General features: G+C 36.0%; 2 protein-coding genes across 2 annotated transcripts; one reads left to right on the forward strand and one right to left on the reverse strand.

Annotated features, from left to right (window-relative positions):
- Positions 1 to 2,664: 2,664 nt before the first annotated feature.
- On the forward strand, positions 2,665 to 3,438 carry LOC133323605 (transmembrane emp24 domain-containing protein 2). The gene is made up of 3 exons (XM_061532520.1): positions 2,665 to 2,817; positions 2,885 to 3,219; positions 3,288 to 3,438. Exons 1-3 carry the CDS (start codon positions 2,682 to 2,684, stop codon positions 3,435 to 3,437), a joined length of 621 nt encoding a protein of 206 aa, XP_061388504.1. The 5' UTR covers positions 2,665 to 2,681; the 3' UTR covers position 3,438.
- A 2,314-nt stretch (positions 3,439 to 5,752) lies between these two features.
- On the reverse strand, positions 5,753 to 8,533 carry LOC133323607 (protein argonaute-3). Its single transcript, XM_061532522.1, has one exon. The coding sequence runs from the start codon at positions 8,531 to 8,533 to the stop codon at positions 5,753 to 5,755; it is 2,781 nt and encodes a 926-aa protein (XP_061388506.1).
- Positions 8,534 to 16,845: the final 8,312 nt, after the last annotated feature.

The following is a 16,845-nucleotide window of genomic DNA, read 5'->3' on the forward strand; positions in this document are numbered from 1 at the left end:
TTTTCTCTATATGTGTACCAAAAATCATAGATGTGCCGCAAAAACAAAAAAGCTGATTTTTTGAAAATGGAATATTAAAAAATTGGCAATATTGCCCATATATACCTTCAGCCTTTTGGCTAAGGCAAAAATGTGTCTCATCGAAATATTAGTTTTAGACCCCATGATTTTTAGGACCAAAACCGCCCGTCTATTTGTATAGCTGGTGCGAAAATTTGCACATCTTATTATTTCTTGCAAACATAGTTTAAAGCCTAATATGGGTATATCTGTCCACACCCTCGGGTACTTAACACACAAATTGGTCAAAATGTTCCTGAAAATTCTGACTTTTGCATAACCTAATATATTTACATAGATCAAACATTTCAATATTAAGCTAATGGAATATCCGATTTGATCCGTATTGTTTACCTCGAAAAATTGCTTTCAATCTCATATAGAGTTCGAAGATGGGAAAAAAACCGGTCCACTTCTTCTGATACATCCCCCACAAAATGACGAAAATGCTTTTCATAATAACATGCGAAAAGAACATCCAATTCAAACCAAACTTTGTACAAAATAATATTTTAATCATGCATGTACATATATTTTTGGGAAATGGGCCTCCCCCACTTATGGTCAAAATTTTGAAAATTAGTTTATCTAATGATATGGAAATATGCACATCGTAATATTTATTTCAAACTTAATTCAATTTGCACAACTGGATATTTTAAGCATGTGGAAGATAGGATTTTTTGAGTCAACTCCTTCAAGTACCTCCCTCGCAAACGAAAACTATTTTGAAAACTTTTACATCCCATATGTAGCGAACGGAATATCAAATTGAATCCAAAATTAAGCATTGGTAATATGTTTATCTTATATAGATTAAACTTGAAGATTGGAACCATTGGTCCACTCTTGTGGTACTTTCTCCACAAAGTGTCAACATTTGAAGAATTTTAATCCAATGTCTGATTTGCTAATCGTAATATTTTTCCAAACCTACATTAAATCTTAAGATGGGGGTCTACAGGGAAACCACTATGGCCAACTCTTTGATAAAAACGTATACCTTATATTTTGTTATTTTTTTAGTTGCGACCTACACTAATTCAAGAATGTGCCCTTAAAATTTCAAGTGAAAATCACAGCATCTATTGAAGATATAGCCGATTGGGCACGATAACTCAAAAACGAATATACCAACCCCTTCCAACTTTGCTTAAATACGAGAAGTAACTTCAGAAAATATATTTGTCATTTTTTCTTCTTGTTATTAGCATAAATACCAATTTTCATTACTATACATACAGATACTGCAGAAATAAAAACCGCAAAATCAAAAATGTCGTCGCGTGAGTGGCCGAGAAAAATCCTTCACAAATAAAGGATATGCCAAATTTTGAAAGTGCAACTGTGGAAGTGCCCACATACAAATTTACAAGCTTTCAACATAATACTCTTTCATTTGCTGAAGCTGTTGAAGTCGTCTTATACAGAATGTCGTTTAAATAGAAAGGTTTTTGGGGAGAAAGCAATCGTATGGCTACGCTCCTCTTTCTTAAAAAATTCAATGGTCAAAACTTAATTTCGGACGATATGAAATTGTTATACAAAAGCCGCAAGTAGTCCTGATTACAACGATGTAATCTTGTCCACAATTTCTAAAATGTGGGTCTTTAAAATGTCGTTATTTAAAAATGAGTATTATTGTGAAGCGGCTGATTCTGATCATTAGAAATAAGTACCTAATGATTTCCAATGTTCGTAGTTTGTCATTAAATACAAGATTATGCTGTCCAAAAGGTTAAAACAAAAATTCCCGGCCACTCTGAACACCGACAAAAATGCGATTCTGTTGCAAAGCGGCAGCGAATCTTGAGAAAAACATAAAATTACTTCGATCTAATCAGGACATTAAGGACTGTAAAATGATGCACGACTTGGACCTAAATACGACTTGTTTCATATCTTTTTTATGGTTCTTTGGAAATTGTAAATTTTTGTAGGTATTGCAACAGAGCTTTTATTGATGTTACCAAATGCAATTTGTCTTAAATTTTCAAAATTTACTCAATATATAAAATAAACTATACTCACAAGTATTTTAGAATAATGTCCTTTTGCCACTTTTCACTTTACTATAGAAATAATCATTTAATTTCCTTAATTACACACATATTTTTAGATATTTGCCCGTATTTTAATTTATTATTTTCACAACGATGTATTTACGTTTACAAAATGCCATATCAAGCCCTGTGAACCTTCCTACATTTATATAGTGATTGGCAACATTTATTTTGAAATGACTAGGGATTTCAATTTGAAATTAAAAATCTTAAATCCACTTGTCTAATTGTGTCATAACATTTTTATAATATCATATTTTTATAATGACATTGTTAAATGTATTACTAAAATACAATATTAAAACATATTACAATAAAATATTTCTTTTTTCAAAACTCCCATAATTTCCAAAAATCGATGCTCAAATATCGATTTTACTTTAATGTCATTGACATCGACTCTGTCGATAAAACATAATCGAAAGTCGAGCTGTATACCCCTATATATGACAATATACGTGGCTGAGCAATAGTATTTGATCGGACGGGGAAAAAAGCCAGAAAATCTTAATAAAATAATTATTAAACATTAATTTAGTGTAATATAAAGAAAATACAATGAGGAAATTATCGCTGTTAGTAACAATATTTGCTCTTATGCAAATGCTTTGCGGTACCCAGGCATTTGTTGTGAATGTTGATGCCCACAATGAAGAATGCTTTTTCGAGAAAATCGAAGCTGGAACCAAATTTAGTAAGTTGAGAGAAAACCGAAAGCTACACAAGTATGAGAAAGTATTACTAACCGAAATTATTTATAGGTGTAACATTTGAAGTTATCGATGGTGGCTTCTTGGACATTGATATCAAAGTGACTGGCCCTGATAATAGCATCATGCATCAAAGCGTTAAAGAATCATCGAGCAGATTGACATTTGCCGCTGTTACAACGGGTGTTTATACCGTCTGCTTTGACAATTCCAAGAGCAGCATGACACCGAAAATGGTTATGTTCTCGATTGATGTTGGAGAGTCGCCACATCGTGTTCCCGGCGCACCCGGTGAAGATGAAGTTGGTCACACCAAATTGGAGGATATGATTCGTGAATTGTCGGGCACCTTGACCAGTGTTAAGCATGAACAGGAATATATGCATGTAAGTAAAGGAAATCGAATATGTTTTCTAAAAGGGAATAATAATATTTTTAATGTTTTTTTTTTCAGGTTCGTGACAAAATCCATCGCTCCATCAACGAAAGCACAAATTCCCGTGTCGTTTTATGGTCCACATTTGAAGCCTTAGTTTTGGTTTTGATGACTGTGGGCCAGGTGTATTATTTGAAACGTTTCTTCGAAGTGAAACGTGTTGTATAGAGACTGCTGTACAATACGGATTAGTTTACATTTTCTTTTTTATTAAGTTCTTTTCTAATTCCACCACACAGCCATTACATTTCTTTTTCTCTCATTCGAAATCTTTAAGATGTGTGAATCAATCAAACAAGTACCGACTCCATTTTGTGTTTATTCTATTTCATTTAGTAAAGAAACAAAAATATTGAAAAACTATTTTGTAAAACAAGTGTTTTTATTATTTATTTACATATGAATAATAGTGTTAGGTACGTGGTCGATCTTCGAAGTTCGAAAATTTGTAATCTTAATTAAATTTCTATTAATCCAATATCAAGTGAATGCAATGTCCGACTTGAACCAAACATTGCGCAAGCTTAGATCAAGTTTGAAGATGCGACCCACTAGGCCACTCCTGGTACCTCCCACACAAATGATCAAATCCAATATCAGGCGAATGGAAAGTCCGTTTTGAACCTCGAGATCGACGAGTTTCATCTTCGAAAATGATGTATGTAATGTAAGCATATTACGATGTACAAATTTTCGATGCAATTGGATATTCCGTTCCCTGCATATGAGATGTACAGATTTTCAAAATGTTGACCATTTGTGGAAGAGATATTAAAAATAGTGGACTGATAGTCCTACCTTACAACAATATGGACACATAGTTAAAATTTTAGATTGTCCAGAGTTTATTTCAAATCGGATAGTTCGTTGTTATAAAATTAATATTCAGTAAATTTTAACCATTTTGGCGGGGAGGTATCAGAAGGGTCAATGGCTCCCATATTTTAACTCGATTTAAGTTTGAAAGAAATATTACGATTTTCACATTTTGCATCGAATCATGTTATTGGATCAACAAATTTTGAAATTTTGTATGGAGGCCTTATACAGACAGAAGACCTTTTATAGACAGTAAACCTTCTTATGGTGGAGGCAATGGAATGAATGGTCCGACATTATACAGGCTTGGTAAAAATATTAGGTTGTGCAAAGTATGATATTAAAAAATTAATTTTCAGCAAAATTCAGACCATTTTGTTTTGGGAGGTACCAGTAGGAGTGGACTTATATTCCCCATCTTCGAACTTGATTTAAATTTGGAAGAAATATTATATATATTTGGATAAAATCGGTTCTTCCTTTTGAGACAGATACACAGATGGACGGACATTTGTAGATCGACTCCAAACTTTCTGAAACGGATTTGGTCAAAAGAAACATGGGGTCTAAAACCAATATTTGCGTAACAAAAAGGTTTATACCCTCATAAGACACAAATATCGCCGAAAAGTTCAATTAAAAAATATATGTCTACTTTGTGGGAGAGGTATTCGAAAGATTGGATGTTTCCAAATCAACAAACTTGGTTATATCATACTATATATACCCTGACTAGTCTTAAGGCTTAAATTAACTAATATTCGTTATATTTTTTTTATCCGACTTTCTTTTGAACTCTTCTTTAGGTTAGGGATGTACGGTTGTTAGTAACAACCGTCCACTCGGAGACTATTGTCCTCTGTGATCATCCTTTATACCTGAAAAGAGAACGGAAAGAGAAGAGTGAGTGGAGAAGGAGAGCATATGGGCGGTTATTTAAGCCATTTCTTTTATTATGTATCTACAGCGAAGAAGTTCTTCGGCGAGAGAATTCAGGCCAGATATCTTTTGAGATTCAGCAACCAGGTTCTCTCGACCATCTGTTATGGACCACCTCGTCGTAGAACAAGCGGATTTTACCAATGAAATAGCCAATGGGTGGTTGCACCGATCTCTGAATCGGAAGATTGCACGATTATGAGCCCCCTCGAACAAGCTCGTCGGCTATCTCATTCCCTTCTATGTCACTATGTCCTGGAACCCAACATATGTTAACTATCCGTCGTATATCATTCAGAGCGGACTTGTAATCAAGAACTGCTTTTGAGTTTATAGAATAGGACTTCTTTACTTACATTCCATATTATTTATGCAATAATAATAAAAACAACTATAAATGCATATATATTTTTTTAAACAAAAGTAAACAAATCTATTTTTTACTATTTACTTATTTTTATTAAATTCAATTCATTGCATACAGATAAACATTAAGTTATAATGACAAAAGCTTAGGGCAACTATTGGTCATATATTTTATAAATATATGACTTTGTACTTCAGTTTCCATATTAGTTAACTAATAATAATAATAGAAAATGAAGAAAGAAAACTAAAAATAGATATTCGTTATTTTCGTAAAAAATGAGATGATCGAGAATGAAACACAAAAAAAAAAAACAATTCAATTTAATTAATAAAGTATCAGTCAATAGAAAAAATGTTTATAGATAGAATAATTTATTCGAAAGCTCTTCGGCTGGAGCTCGACGTATATTCTGGCCAACAAGATAGGCCATTTTGTGAGCATATTGACAGCAAGCCGGGATGCGTATGGTACCGGGCCAATTGTAATACATAAAACAGAGTTTATAGCTTAGACGTTGCAGAATATCTGGACTGTAGGCAGCATCATCGCGGAGCACAACATAATGGGTGGGTGAGACGGTACCTTGGCGTACCGCTTGGGATACCAAAAAGAAATCATAATAATTGGATCGGGTAATATTCATATCGACCACTGTGCCCGGTGGAGGATTTTGTATGTTACCATTGGCAGTGAAATAACGGGTATTGATACGTTTTTGGGTAACAATAAAGGTAATTTTAATCGGTTGTTTCAACAGCTTCATGCTGGCCTGTTCGAACTGGGGTATTTCATAATTTTCACATAGCGACAACTGGCCATCACCAACACCATCACGATAAATGATAACATTGTCGGGATAAACACCATTCTCTTTGTGATATGCTGACAGGGCGGAGATGAATGAGGAGCAGAGGCCGCTTACAATTTCCTCCCTTTTGGTTTGTATAACTGCCTTGCTGTACCATCGGGAATAGGTTTCATTGAGTGAGGCCACAAAAGCTGCTACGGAATTGCCCTTCTGCGCAGCATCATGATATGAATCGATGCCACAAATCATTACCTTGCGGAATGGAATTTTCACCGACCACAAGGAACCTCCCAATTTGCAATTCATTTGTAGAATAATTTTCTGGACAATCGAACGATTCTTGGCATCATTGCTAAGGGTACGGGCATTGATCACTTGCGATGGTACAGGCATTTCGGCACAGCATATTTTCTTAATGGCCGAATAACGATCCTCACGATTTGTGGGTGATATACAAACCACAATTTGTGTCTCCTTTTTAATATTCTCACGAAGGCCATTGACAAAGGAGTCGACACGATCGTTGGGTAAAACAACAACTTTTGGTTTCAGCACTTTCATACCAAAGGCACGGGTACATTTCTCTACATGATCTAGGAAAGACTGAACCACTCTGTCGTCATTTTTGCAGTGGAGTATAACCCAATTCGTAATGTTGACCACATCTAGCAGCTCATTACTGGTGGCATATTTGGAAAAGTCGGCATTCGCCCCAGCACCAAATGATTTCTGGGCAAAGTAGATTTTCTCCTCTTCAAAGAGTCGACCATTTACAGTCTCATAGGATTGTGTAAGCGACAAACCCCAATCTTTGAGTATCTGGGTAGCCTCGGGCGACTTATTTATGTTCGTGTAAAACTTTTCCAAAGCCTGTAGACGTTGATTGGGTGAAATACGTGTAAAGGTGGCAATTTCACGCATCAGTCTAAAATCAGAACGCATTTCATCACGAAGACCAGTTAGGAAGCAAATTTCCGGAACCAAACAGAAAACAATATCTTCACTTTGATCGCTGTTGGCATGTCGTTGTTTCTTTATGCTCAGCAACAGGGGTTGCTGCTTGTCCCTTATATTAATGTTGTGATGCTTAACGTAGTAATCGAAGTAGGAGATATTTCCATCCTTTGTGGGAAATGTGGACAAGGGATTCTTGTCAAAGCAAATGTCGTCAATACGATAGGTACGGTTATTGTACCGAGTTATGACCACACTGCCTAGCAGAGATTTCTTGACAGCCTCCTGGAAACCGTTTGGATTACTTCGATGTATATCAATCATCATATCGAGCACCGTCTTTTGACACAATAGTCTGTGCGAGACATCGCAACACAACATAAGGCCACCTTCATATTCATCCACAGCCGTTACATATCCTGGCCACACTTCCAACTTTTGTTGTGGTATAATCTTTGGCGATGTCGGATCAAATTGTTTCCGATCGAAGCGTACATAATGTAATGTCTTCATAACACGATCGAACAGGACATTATAAAGATGAATGCAGTTCTTAAGCGTCTCCCTACGCTTAAACATGACACGAATTTCAATTTCCGAATTATCGGCAGCACTCTTGGAAACATACGTGGTCAGTTTGTTGGGCAGCAAAATGGGTAGGTATAGCGTGACACCATCAAAAGTCTTAACACCGCCAAATTTATCGCGATGTTCATTTAAATACCTCATGCGCAAATTGGTCGAATCCACATTCGGTGTGAAGCGTACCTCATACACAAATACCCCCTTATCGGGATCGGAATGTAGGCGTATATAATTACAGGCCAATCTAACGGGATGTCCCTTGCTGCCATGTGTATTCTTGACGCTTTTGAAAAATGTCGATCCATCGGTTTCTCTCATCGTTTCGGCAGTGTCTTTATCCTCGGAGGTAACCGTGGTGGCATGACTTTGGACATCTGGCAATTCAACTTCCTCCGAAGTGGTTGTTATTCCCGTTGTCTCGAATTGTTGCAGCTTTTGAAATAGCAAAGCACGTCCTCTACCACTCCCACCACCTCCTCCACTACTACCCTCACCACCACTACTGCCTCCACCACCAGCAACACTCAACGATCCCGTTAGCGATTGTGTATCTTCAAGGAATTTACTACGTCCACGACCGCCCAGTGACAAATTCGAGCATGATGACGCCAGCTCATCAATTAATTTACCACGACCCAAGCGACGATATTCTCCCAAAGACAATGGTGAATTCGAACCTAAGCCACTATCTTTAGCCGATTTACCCGATAACGCATCACTGGATGATTCCGTGGATAGGGCTGTTTGTTCTAGCAAGCTTAGGAAACTACCACGTCCTTTGGAAGACATATTTTCCCTTTAGGTTCGTTTAACTTCAAATCGAATTTCAGTCCGCAACGAAGATCACTGCCCGCAAATTTTCTAATCTATTTGAATTTGATGCAAGACAATCTGCCTTTGTATTTACAGTAATGTTAGACGACCTAATTGAACTGCGTTCAATTTTTTTATTGGTGGTCTGGCCACATGACAAATTGTGGAAATGTGTTATTATAAAAATGTGATGTATTTTTTTTTTTAATTTTAAAGGAAAATCGTAAACAAGGTTTTGGAACAGAAGACATTGAACTTATTTGGTCTGCAAGAATATAACATTTTTTTATTACGATAGTAATTTTCCCCTTATGATATCGAAGAAAATAGTAAAAATTAGTATATTATTACATAATGGGAACAGACCAATTTTATGGAAATGGTTATTTGTAGGACATTTACATTACAATTGATAGACAGTTCGTTAACCTAGTGGGTTTCAATTATCAATTCCATTGTATACATGTCAAATAAATCCTCATAGATTAGATTAACCCGGTAAAAAGTTGTATTGTAAATGCCGTTTTATATGAAATATATAGTCTTCGAATTTGCCTCTGCAATATTTTGGTTTCGTGAAAGTTTTATTTCAGAATTTTAACAATATAGGTTCATGTCATTTTCGGCCGACCAAATCTATCAGGAAAAAAATTAATTCGCTTAAATTTGCCTATACATTTTTAGTCTGTTCCTGTACTACAACAATTTACCATTTGTTTACAATTACAATTCGATACCATAAAGGAAAAATTGTTATCGTAGTAAAAACTAAAAAAAATCTTGATTCTAGAAAATTGAAACATGTAGTATCAAGCATGGTGTAATAATTCAAGATGCATTACCACTTCAGAGTTGTTTTTTATTATTTTCTCCAGTTAATTCTATTATTTTTTGTAACCACGATTCATCCATTGCCATATCGATTTATTTTCTTTCGTTGTTAACCCAAAAACATCGAATAATCGACAACACTCAAATCTCATCTATAGAACCCTAACTGTCACTTTGTCAAAAAGGTGTGTGTGTGTGAGAGAGAGCGAGTTAGTTTTTGTTGCGGGTTTTTCATTAACAAAAAGGAAAATAATTGTATTAACTAAAAAACAATAAAAACTATTTGTAATATAACCAAATAAATCATTTAAGTGTGTAGAAGTGAATTTAAATGAAATACATTAGTGATATATTGTGGAAAAATAAATCTCTCAACATAATAACGCCCATAGAATATCAATAAAATTTTTATTATACAAATAAACAAAAAACGAATCAACTGCTAAAAAACATCAAGTGAGCGGTGAGAGTGTTTGTTTTTGCAGTGAGCAAATAAACAACAAAAATAGGAAATAACAATAAAATAAAAGTGAAGTGATAAATTATTCGCGTTTTTTGTTAAACGAGACAAATTTTAAATGAATTTTGTGTGTATTTATTATTGCGAGTAAAGAGAGGTATTTCAAAATAGCCCGAAAATCATCCATTGCCTGAAGCTCAAGTTGCAGTCGGAATAATCAAGTTTGGCAGTAAAGAAGCTGCACATTGAATGGTGGCTGCTTTGCTGGATGGAATCACAGAACAAGTGTGTATTTGTTGCCGGTTTTTTTTCAAATGTTTGAAGGATTCTGGGTATAGAATACAATTAAGTGTTTAATATATATATATATATATATAAATGTCATCTGGTAAAAGTTTTTGACAAATGCAAATATACCGGTCTTGAAAATTTTTGAAATTTTTTACCACTCTGTTTCGGACTATAATCTTGTTTCGGGCTATAAAGAATTGGTGTTACAAGTGACATGTATAACAGAGGTGTTTGGTCGATTTTTTGCAATTTTTCCTATTGACACCGGCGAATAAGTCTATTTTAGGGCAACGTCGCAGTTTTGAAAATTTTGCCACAGCTGTCATTTCTCAGAAAGTATTGACTTCTTCGACAAGATAAATACATTTTTGTAATCAAGCACTTATACCGATTGAAATTGATATCCACATTTCCTTAGAGATTTAAAAAAGAAAAACAGGTGTCCCAGCGTATTTTTGGCTGCTTATATCTCCGTAAATATGTATTGTAACAATTTCAAAACCATACGCGATCGGGCCATAAACTAAACATAACCACTATGTAATACACATAAATTTCAGAACGATCCGAGTCATTGCCATAACATTGGAACTTTAATGTGTTTGGGTTAATGCCTAGTTATGGCTTGCCCTTGAATCGTTCCAAGTTTTCTGACTTTAGTCAAGATTTAAAGCCCGATTGCGAGTAAAGCCTAATATTCGGAATGACTTACAAGCAGGTATAAACTAAGAATGCATCCTGTTTTCTGTGGTCCATCTTGATTTTTTTAAATTTATCAAAGATTGTGTTTCCGCTTATCTCGAAAATATAAAAGCCCATACTTATCGATATATGAGCGTCTGAAGTTCCGAAATTCATATGATATTTCCATTGAATTATTTTTAAATAAAAATTATCCAAACTAACAACAGACATTCCCCCATTAAAATAACATTAAAATAATCAGGTCAGGAATTCAGATCAGATTCAGATTTTGAAAAAAATAGTGAATCCTGCCAGAATGCAGACCTCTGGGATGAACAGGATGACTCTTCATGAACCCAATAGACTACTTACAAGAGCAGATGAAGATCGTTTCTGCCCGTTAACAACACAAACTGTCATCGATGCAATTTTTGTTTGGGTGTTGCAAAAACAGTCATCCGATCCATAACCTTATAGACGTTTCCGCGTCAGTGGGGTTTATGATCCGAAACGACCCGGGTCTTACTCGGCCCATTGTGTAAAAACTGTGGGGCTGCAACAACAACTACCCCATGGATAGGAGCATGCCAGAAAGGATTTTCATGCTCTGGGGAGAGAATGAGATCCAGAGGTACAGAAGAGAGCATCAAGCATCGACAATCCTGTGTATCAGGTGTAGTTCCAAGAGAGGAGGGGGGAACCATACCGCACGGGACCTCATTCACGGAAACATCCGCTAGTTTTCCGGTCGAGTAGTGACCAATGATTTTCATCGATCTTACCATCGGGGTCAGCTTTGCTAATGATGGGTGCAGGACCGCCAGCGAGGGTTCCATAGTTGCTTTGTAGCACTCAATTTTCAGTAGCTGTTTGCCTCAGGGCTGAAGGACGACGGGTTCCGCTTCGAAGGACCCACACCCACAGCTGATATATTTTATGTCACCTGTCAATTCGAAGGTAGAATACTGATGACAGTGACATCAGCATCATACTCCTCATCTGACATTGGGATATCATCTCATATGTCAGTTGGGATGATCTTGTGGCTATTACGGTAACTGCTGTATTTCTCAATGAGTCTGAAGAGGGATTCATTTTGTCCGGTCAAATTTTCAATTATGTCGCCCAAGTTCGACGCAGCGTCCTACCATCAGGGTCAGCTTTCCCAATGATAGTTGCTGGAGCCCCCAGCGAGGGTTCCATTTAGGGCTCCATAGGCATTTATTTGTTTAGGACAATGCCGCTACGGGTTCTTGAGGTGTGAAAAAACATCCTTTTTCGGAATTTTGAAATTTTAAACCGCATTTTCCTCGGAAATGGGATTCAGGCATCCTGGCGGAAGAAACAAATCTATGTAGAAAATTATCGATATTGATTCCCAACAGAAGTGGCTGTAATTTGGCTTTGTGGATTCCTTGTAAATAAAAACAATTCTTTCTCATCAAACCTACATCACATGTTTTTGAATATTTAAATCCCTTGCCCAATTTAAATGTGCTGGCCGATTTAAATAGAATTTGAATGTGCACCCCTTCAGTTTACATGATAAAGACATTAAAGATGTAACTTAATCCGACTTCAAGCAATTGTTGATAGCATATTTCTTAAAAACTTTTCATTTTCAGGCAGTCTCCAAAGTCATAATCAGTTACTAAAGCAATCAACTCCTAATTCAACATCCTACTGCAATTTTGGTCAGTGGTACACTTCTTCCAAGTCAAAAACATTTTATTCAGACAAAACTCAGACTTGAAATCCTATTCAGGGTTTCCTACATGTTTTAAGGCCCTTCACATAACCCATTATTTATTCAACTGTCCATCCAAACCAACGAATGTAAAGTTTGAACCGAATCCGTTCGCATGATATAAATACCGCTCGTAAAGCTGTTCGATATTTTTCTGTTCCCTCCGCAAAAGAAACTGGATCATTCATTTGGTTAATTGGGTAAATTGGGTCGGTGAATAATAAAACTAACAATTTTAACGGGAGCAAAAAATAACGACTGGAGCAAAATAAATTAAATGAAAGAACTGGACCCACTATTGATCGTTCCTTTTGCGGAATAATTATTCTAAACTAATGACACAATCCTAGTTACTCCCTCACAGAGTTTCCGCGCGTACCAACCAGACATTCTGTCTGACACGGTTTTCACCAAAGTTCTCGGGTTTTAATTAATATTTCGATGAGGCGTAATTTAGTCGTATTAAATGCTGAGAGCTTACATCAAAACATTTCCCAATTTGGTTTCATTATTGCTTATCAACAAAGGAACAATTTATTTATATTTAAGTATATCAGCATATGTATGTATTATTAACGTGTGTGTGTGTTTACCACAATTTCCTCCTTATCTTGTGTGTGGCAAACACTTGAATTCGACTTGTATCTATTTTGGCACTTGATCTAGTTTTTCTTTCTATATTTTGTGCCGAAGCCATAACATTTCTACCGGAAGAATAACATTACAGAAAAAAACTAAATACTAATGGCAACCATTTTTGTTAAGTGGGTGTCAAACAAGTTTCCATCCTCATTCCCCCACACCTGCCAATAACATCTCCCTTTTCGCAAATTACAAATGCCAAAAAAAAAACCGAAATCACATTTCCGATACAAAGCCATAGAAGACGGAAAAATATTTTATGTTCTAGTACTTTAACCGATATCGGAATGATGGTGGGCATGATGCACATACACACACATCCAATTGTGCGAATTGAAAATGCTCCACTCCAATCTAGTGAATACTTGAAGTACATACATTTATGTACATATCTATTTTGTGTCAAATGCTGTTTGCAAAATAAAAACGGGCCCAAGAGCAGCAGCAACGAACCACCAACCCAACCATCCATTTTAGTTAGTATACGGTATGGATAGATACTATTTTGTAGTATGTGCCAAATAAAATATAGATGCACTCTTCGTACTTTTTTCTGTAGTTAGTACATTCAGTTGTACCTACCTACTTACATACATATCTTCAAGAATGCACTCAATAGTAAATTATGCTAAAATGTCATTGTGCACCCAAATTGCAATACATAACATAAAAATGTTGCTTGCACCGGAGAGTATTTGGGAAAGAGAAATGGATACTAAGTATTTCAACGGCACAATTTGGACTCTCCATGATTGTATCTATATTTCTTTCCAGAGATTTGTTATAGAATCTCATTGAGAGTTGCATGAAGTTCTAGAGATGCCAGATAGAGATATAGAAATATTAAAAGAGGTTTAGCTTTTAAAATGGAATTAGCCTTGAAATATTTCTTTTTTAAATCCACGCCTTATATAGGACTAGAAAAAATATTCTTTAAAAAGCCACGCTTTATGGAGGCCTTCAAAAAATGTTCTTTAAAAATCCACGCCTCTTATGGGCCTTGAAAAAAATTCTTTAAAAAATCCATGCCTTATAGAGGCCTCGAAAAAATATTCTTTAAAAAATCCACGCCTTATAGAGGCCTCGAAAAAATATTCTTTAAAAAATCCACGCCTTATAGAGGCCTCGAAAAAATATTCTTTAAAAAATCCACGCCTCTTATGGGCCTTGAAAAAAATTCTTTAAAAAATCCACGCCTCTTATGGGCCTTAAAAAAATTCATTAAAAAATTCACGCCTCTTATGGGCCTTAAAAAAAATCATTAAAAAATCCACGCCTTATAGAGGCCTCGAAAAAATATTCTTTAAAAAATCCACGCCTCTTATGGGCCTTGAAAAAATTCTTTAAAAAATCCACGCCTTATAGAGGACTTGAAAAATATTCTTTAAAAAATCCAGCCTTATAGAGGCCTTGAAAAAATTTTTTTTAAAAAATCCACGCCCCTTATGGGCCATGAAAAAATATTCTTTAAAAATCCACGCCTTAAATACTTACTTACTTAGCTGGCTTGTGACAGAACTTTTGTTCCATAAGCCGAGCTTAGAAAAGATTTCCAGGCGCTTCGGCCTTTTGCGCAGTTTTTCCAATTGGAAAGACCATTTTCAGCAATGTTGTCTTCGACTTGATCTTTCCATCGTATTCGTGGCCTTCTCTTCTGTGTGAACCATCAGCTGGTTCGCTTTTATATGCCTTCTGGGCTGACCTAGCCAATGTAGTCGCTGCAGCTCAATACGTCTAACGATGTCGATGCCCGAGAATAGCTTGTACAACTCATGGTTAATTCGACGGCGATATTCACCGTCGACACATATCGGCCGTAGATCTTTCGGAGAATTTTTCTTTCAAACACTCCAAGAGCTGCCTCATCTGTTTGCGCAAGTACCCATGCTTCAGATCCATATAACAGCACGGTTTGTATCAGCGTCTTGTAGAGTGTGAGTTTGGTCTGGCGAGAGGTGGACTTGTTCTTGAATTGCTTACTCAGGCCATAGTAGCATCTGTTGGCCATCACAATCCTTCTCCAAAGTTCAAAAGTGATGTCATTCGTTTTATTTATGGCGGTACCAAGGTATATAAAATCTTTAATTACCTCGAAGCAGTAGTTCTCAAGTTCCATAGTTGGTCCGACTCTAATGGACGTCTTGCGCGTTGATACCATCAGCTTGGCCAGGTACTGCCAGACACACTTTAGCAGAGCCCTTTTCAATTTGTTCAAAGGTGGCTGTTACCGCTCGCAATGTTCGACCCATTATATCGATTTCATCGGCGCAGGAGAGTAACATGTGTTGTTAGCCCTTTTCTGTTCACCTTTGCGTCTCGTATGACCTTTTCCAACAGAATGTTAAAAAGATTACTCGACAAACTGTCACCTTGTCTGAATCCTCTTTCGGTATTGAAGGGCTCCGATAGGTCCTTTCCGACTTTATCTTCTGACCTTGTGCCACTTAAAGTAATTCTGCATGGCCTTATTAATTTTGCAGGAATGCCGAACATAGACATGGCTTTAAACACCTCTGAACGGATAGGGCTGTCGATTGCGGCTTTATAGCCGACGAATAGGTGGTATGTGTCGATGTGTTTTTCGTGGGTCTTTTCCAGGATTTGACGCAGAGTGAAAATCTGATCAATGGTGGATTTTGCAGGTCTGAAGCCGCATTGATATGGTCTAATGATGTCATTGACCATTGGCTTCAATCGTTCACACAGCACACTGGATAGCACTTTATATGCGATGAGAAGAAGGCAAATTCCTCTATAATTGGCACATATCGTTCCAATCATTGGACATGCATTCCTCTAGCCAAATTGTAGGGGAGAGGGGGGCACCTTTGAACGTGGGGCACCTTTGAACAGCGCTCATAAAATATTGGTTTAATATTTTTCCGACCCGCAACCACATTTTTGTATATGGCAATCCTGTTCTCTATATGCGTAAACCACTTTGGCTTGCTTTTTCAGTTGTCGAAAAATTGTGCATGGGTGACCATGTTTTCTCAGTGTCATTGTAAACTTTTATTCATTTGGTTGTAAGGGCGCAGGAAGAATTCTGTGATAGTTTTCTTTCGTCAAACAAATTTTTTGCATTCCAACAAGCATTTCAAACATAACTAATGTAATTTCTTTCATATATATTTATTACAAAAAAAGTTATTATAAATTTCCGTAAAATGCCATGGGTGGGGCACCTTTGAACATGCCCATTAAACTCGAGTAAAAAAAAATTAGTTTTTAACTTCTGGCTTCGATTTCTCAAAATTTCAAATGGGATAATAAGATTACGAAATTTACTGTATTTTTCACCATATTAATTTTTGTTTTTAAGTCATTTTATGTTTTAATAACTTTTGATCTAATTTTTTAAATTTTGAACATTTTTTATATATTTTTTTAATGAATTAATGCATTTCTGATATGTATGAACAAATACATACATATTTTAACATAAACACTGTAAAACACCATGTCGTTCAAAAATGCCTTAGCTGCCCCCCTGGGGGGGGTGAACACTTTGAGGTCCATTAAAACAGTAATAAAATATATTTATCAAGCTTATAGTATGTCATATGTATATTCATTTTAAAGGTTACATATGTACCTATTAGTTAAAATTTATAAGAAACCAAAAATTATAAA

Source organism: Musca vetustissima, unplaced genomic scaffold (assembly GCF_032173495.1).
Source record: "Musca vetustissima isolate MV318-11 ecotype Yass unplaced genomic scaffold, APGP_CSIRO_Mvet_v1 utg36902, whole genome shotgun sequence".
Classification (NCBI taxonomy): domain Eukaryota; kingdom Metazoa; phylum Arthropoda; class Insecta; order Diptera; family Muscidae; genus Musca; species Musca vetustissima.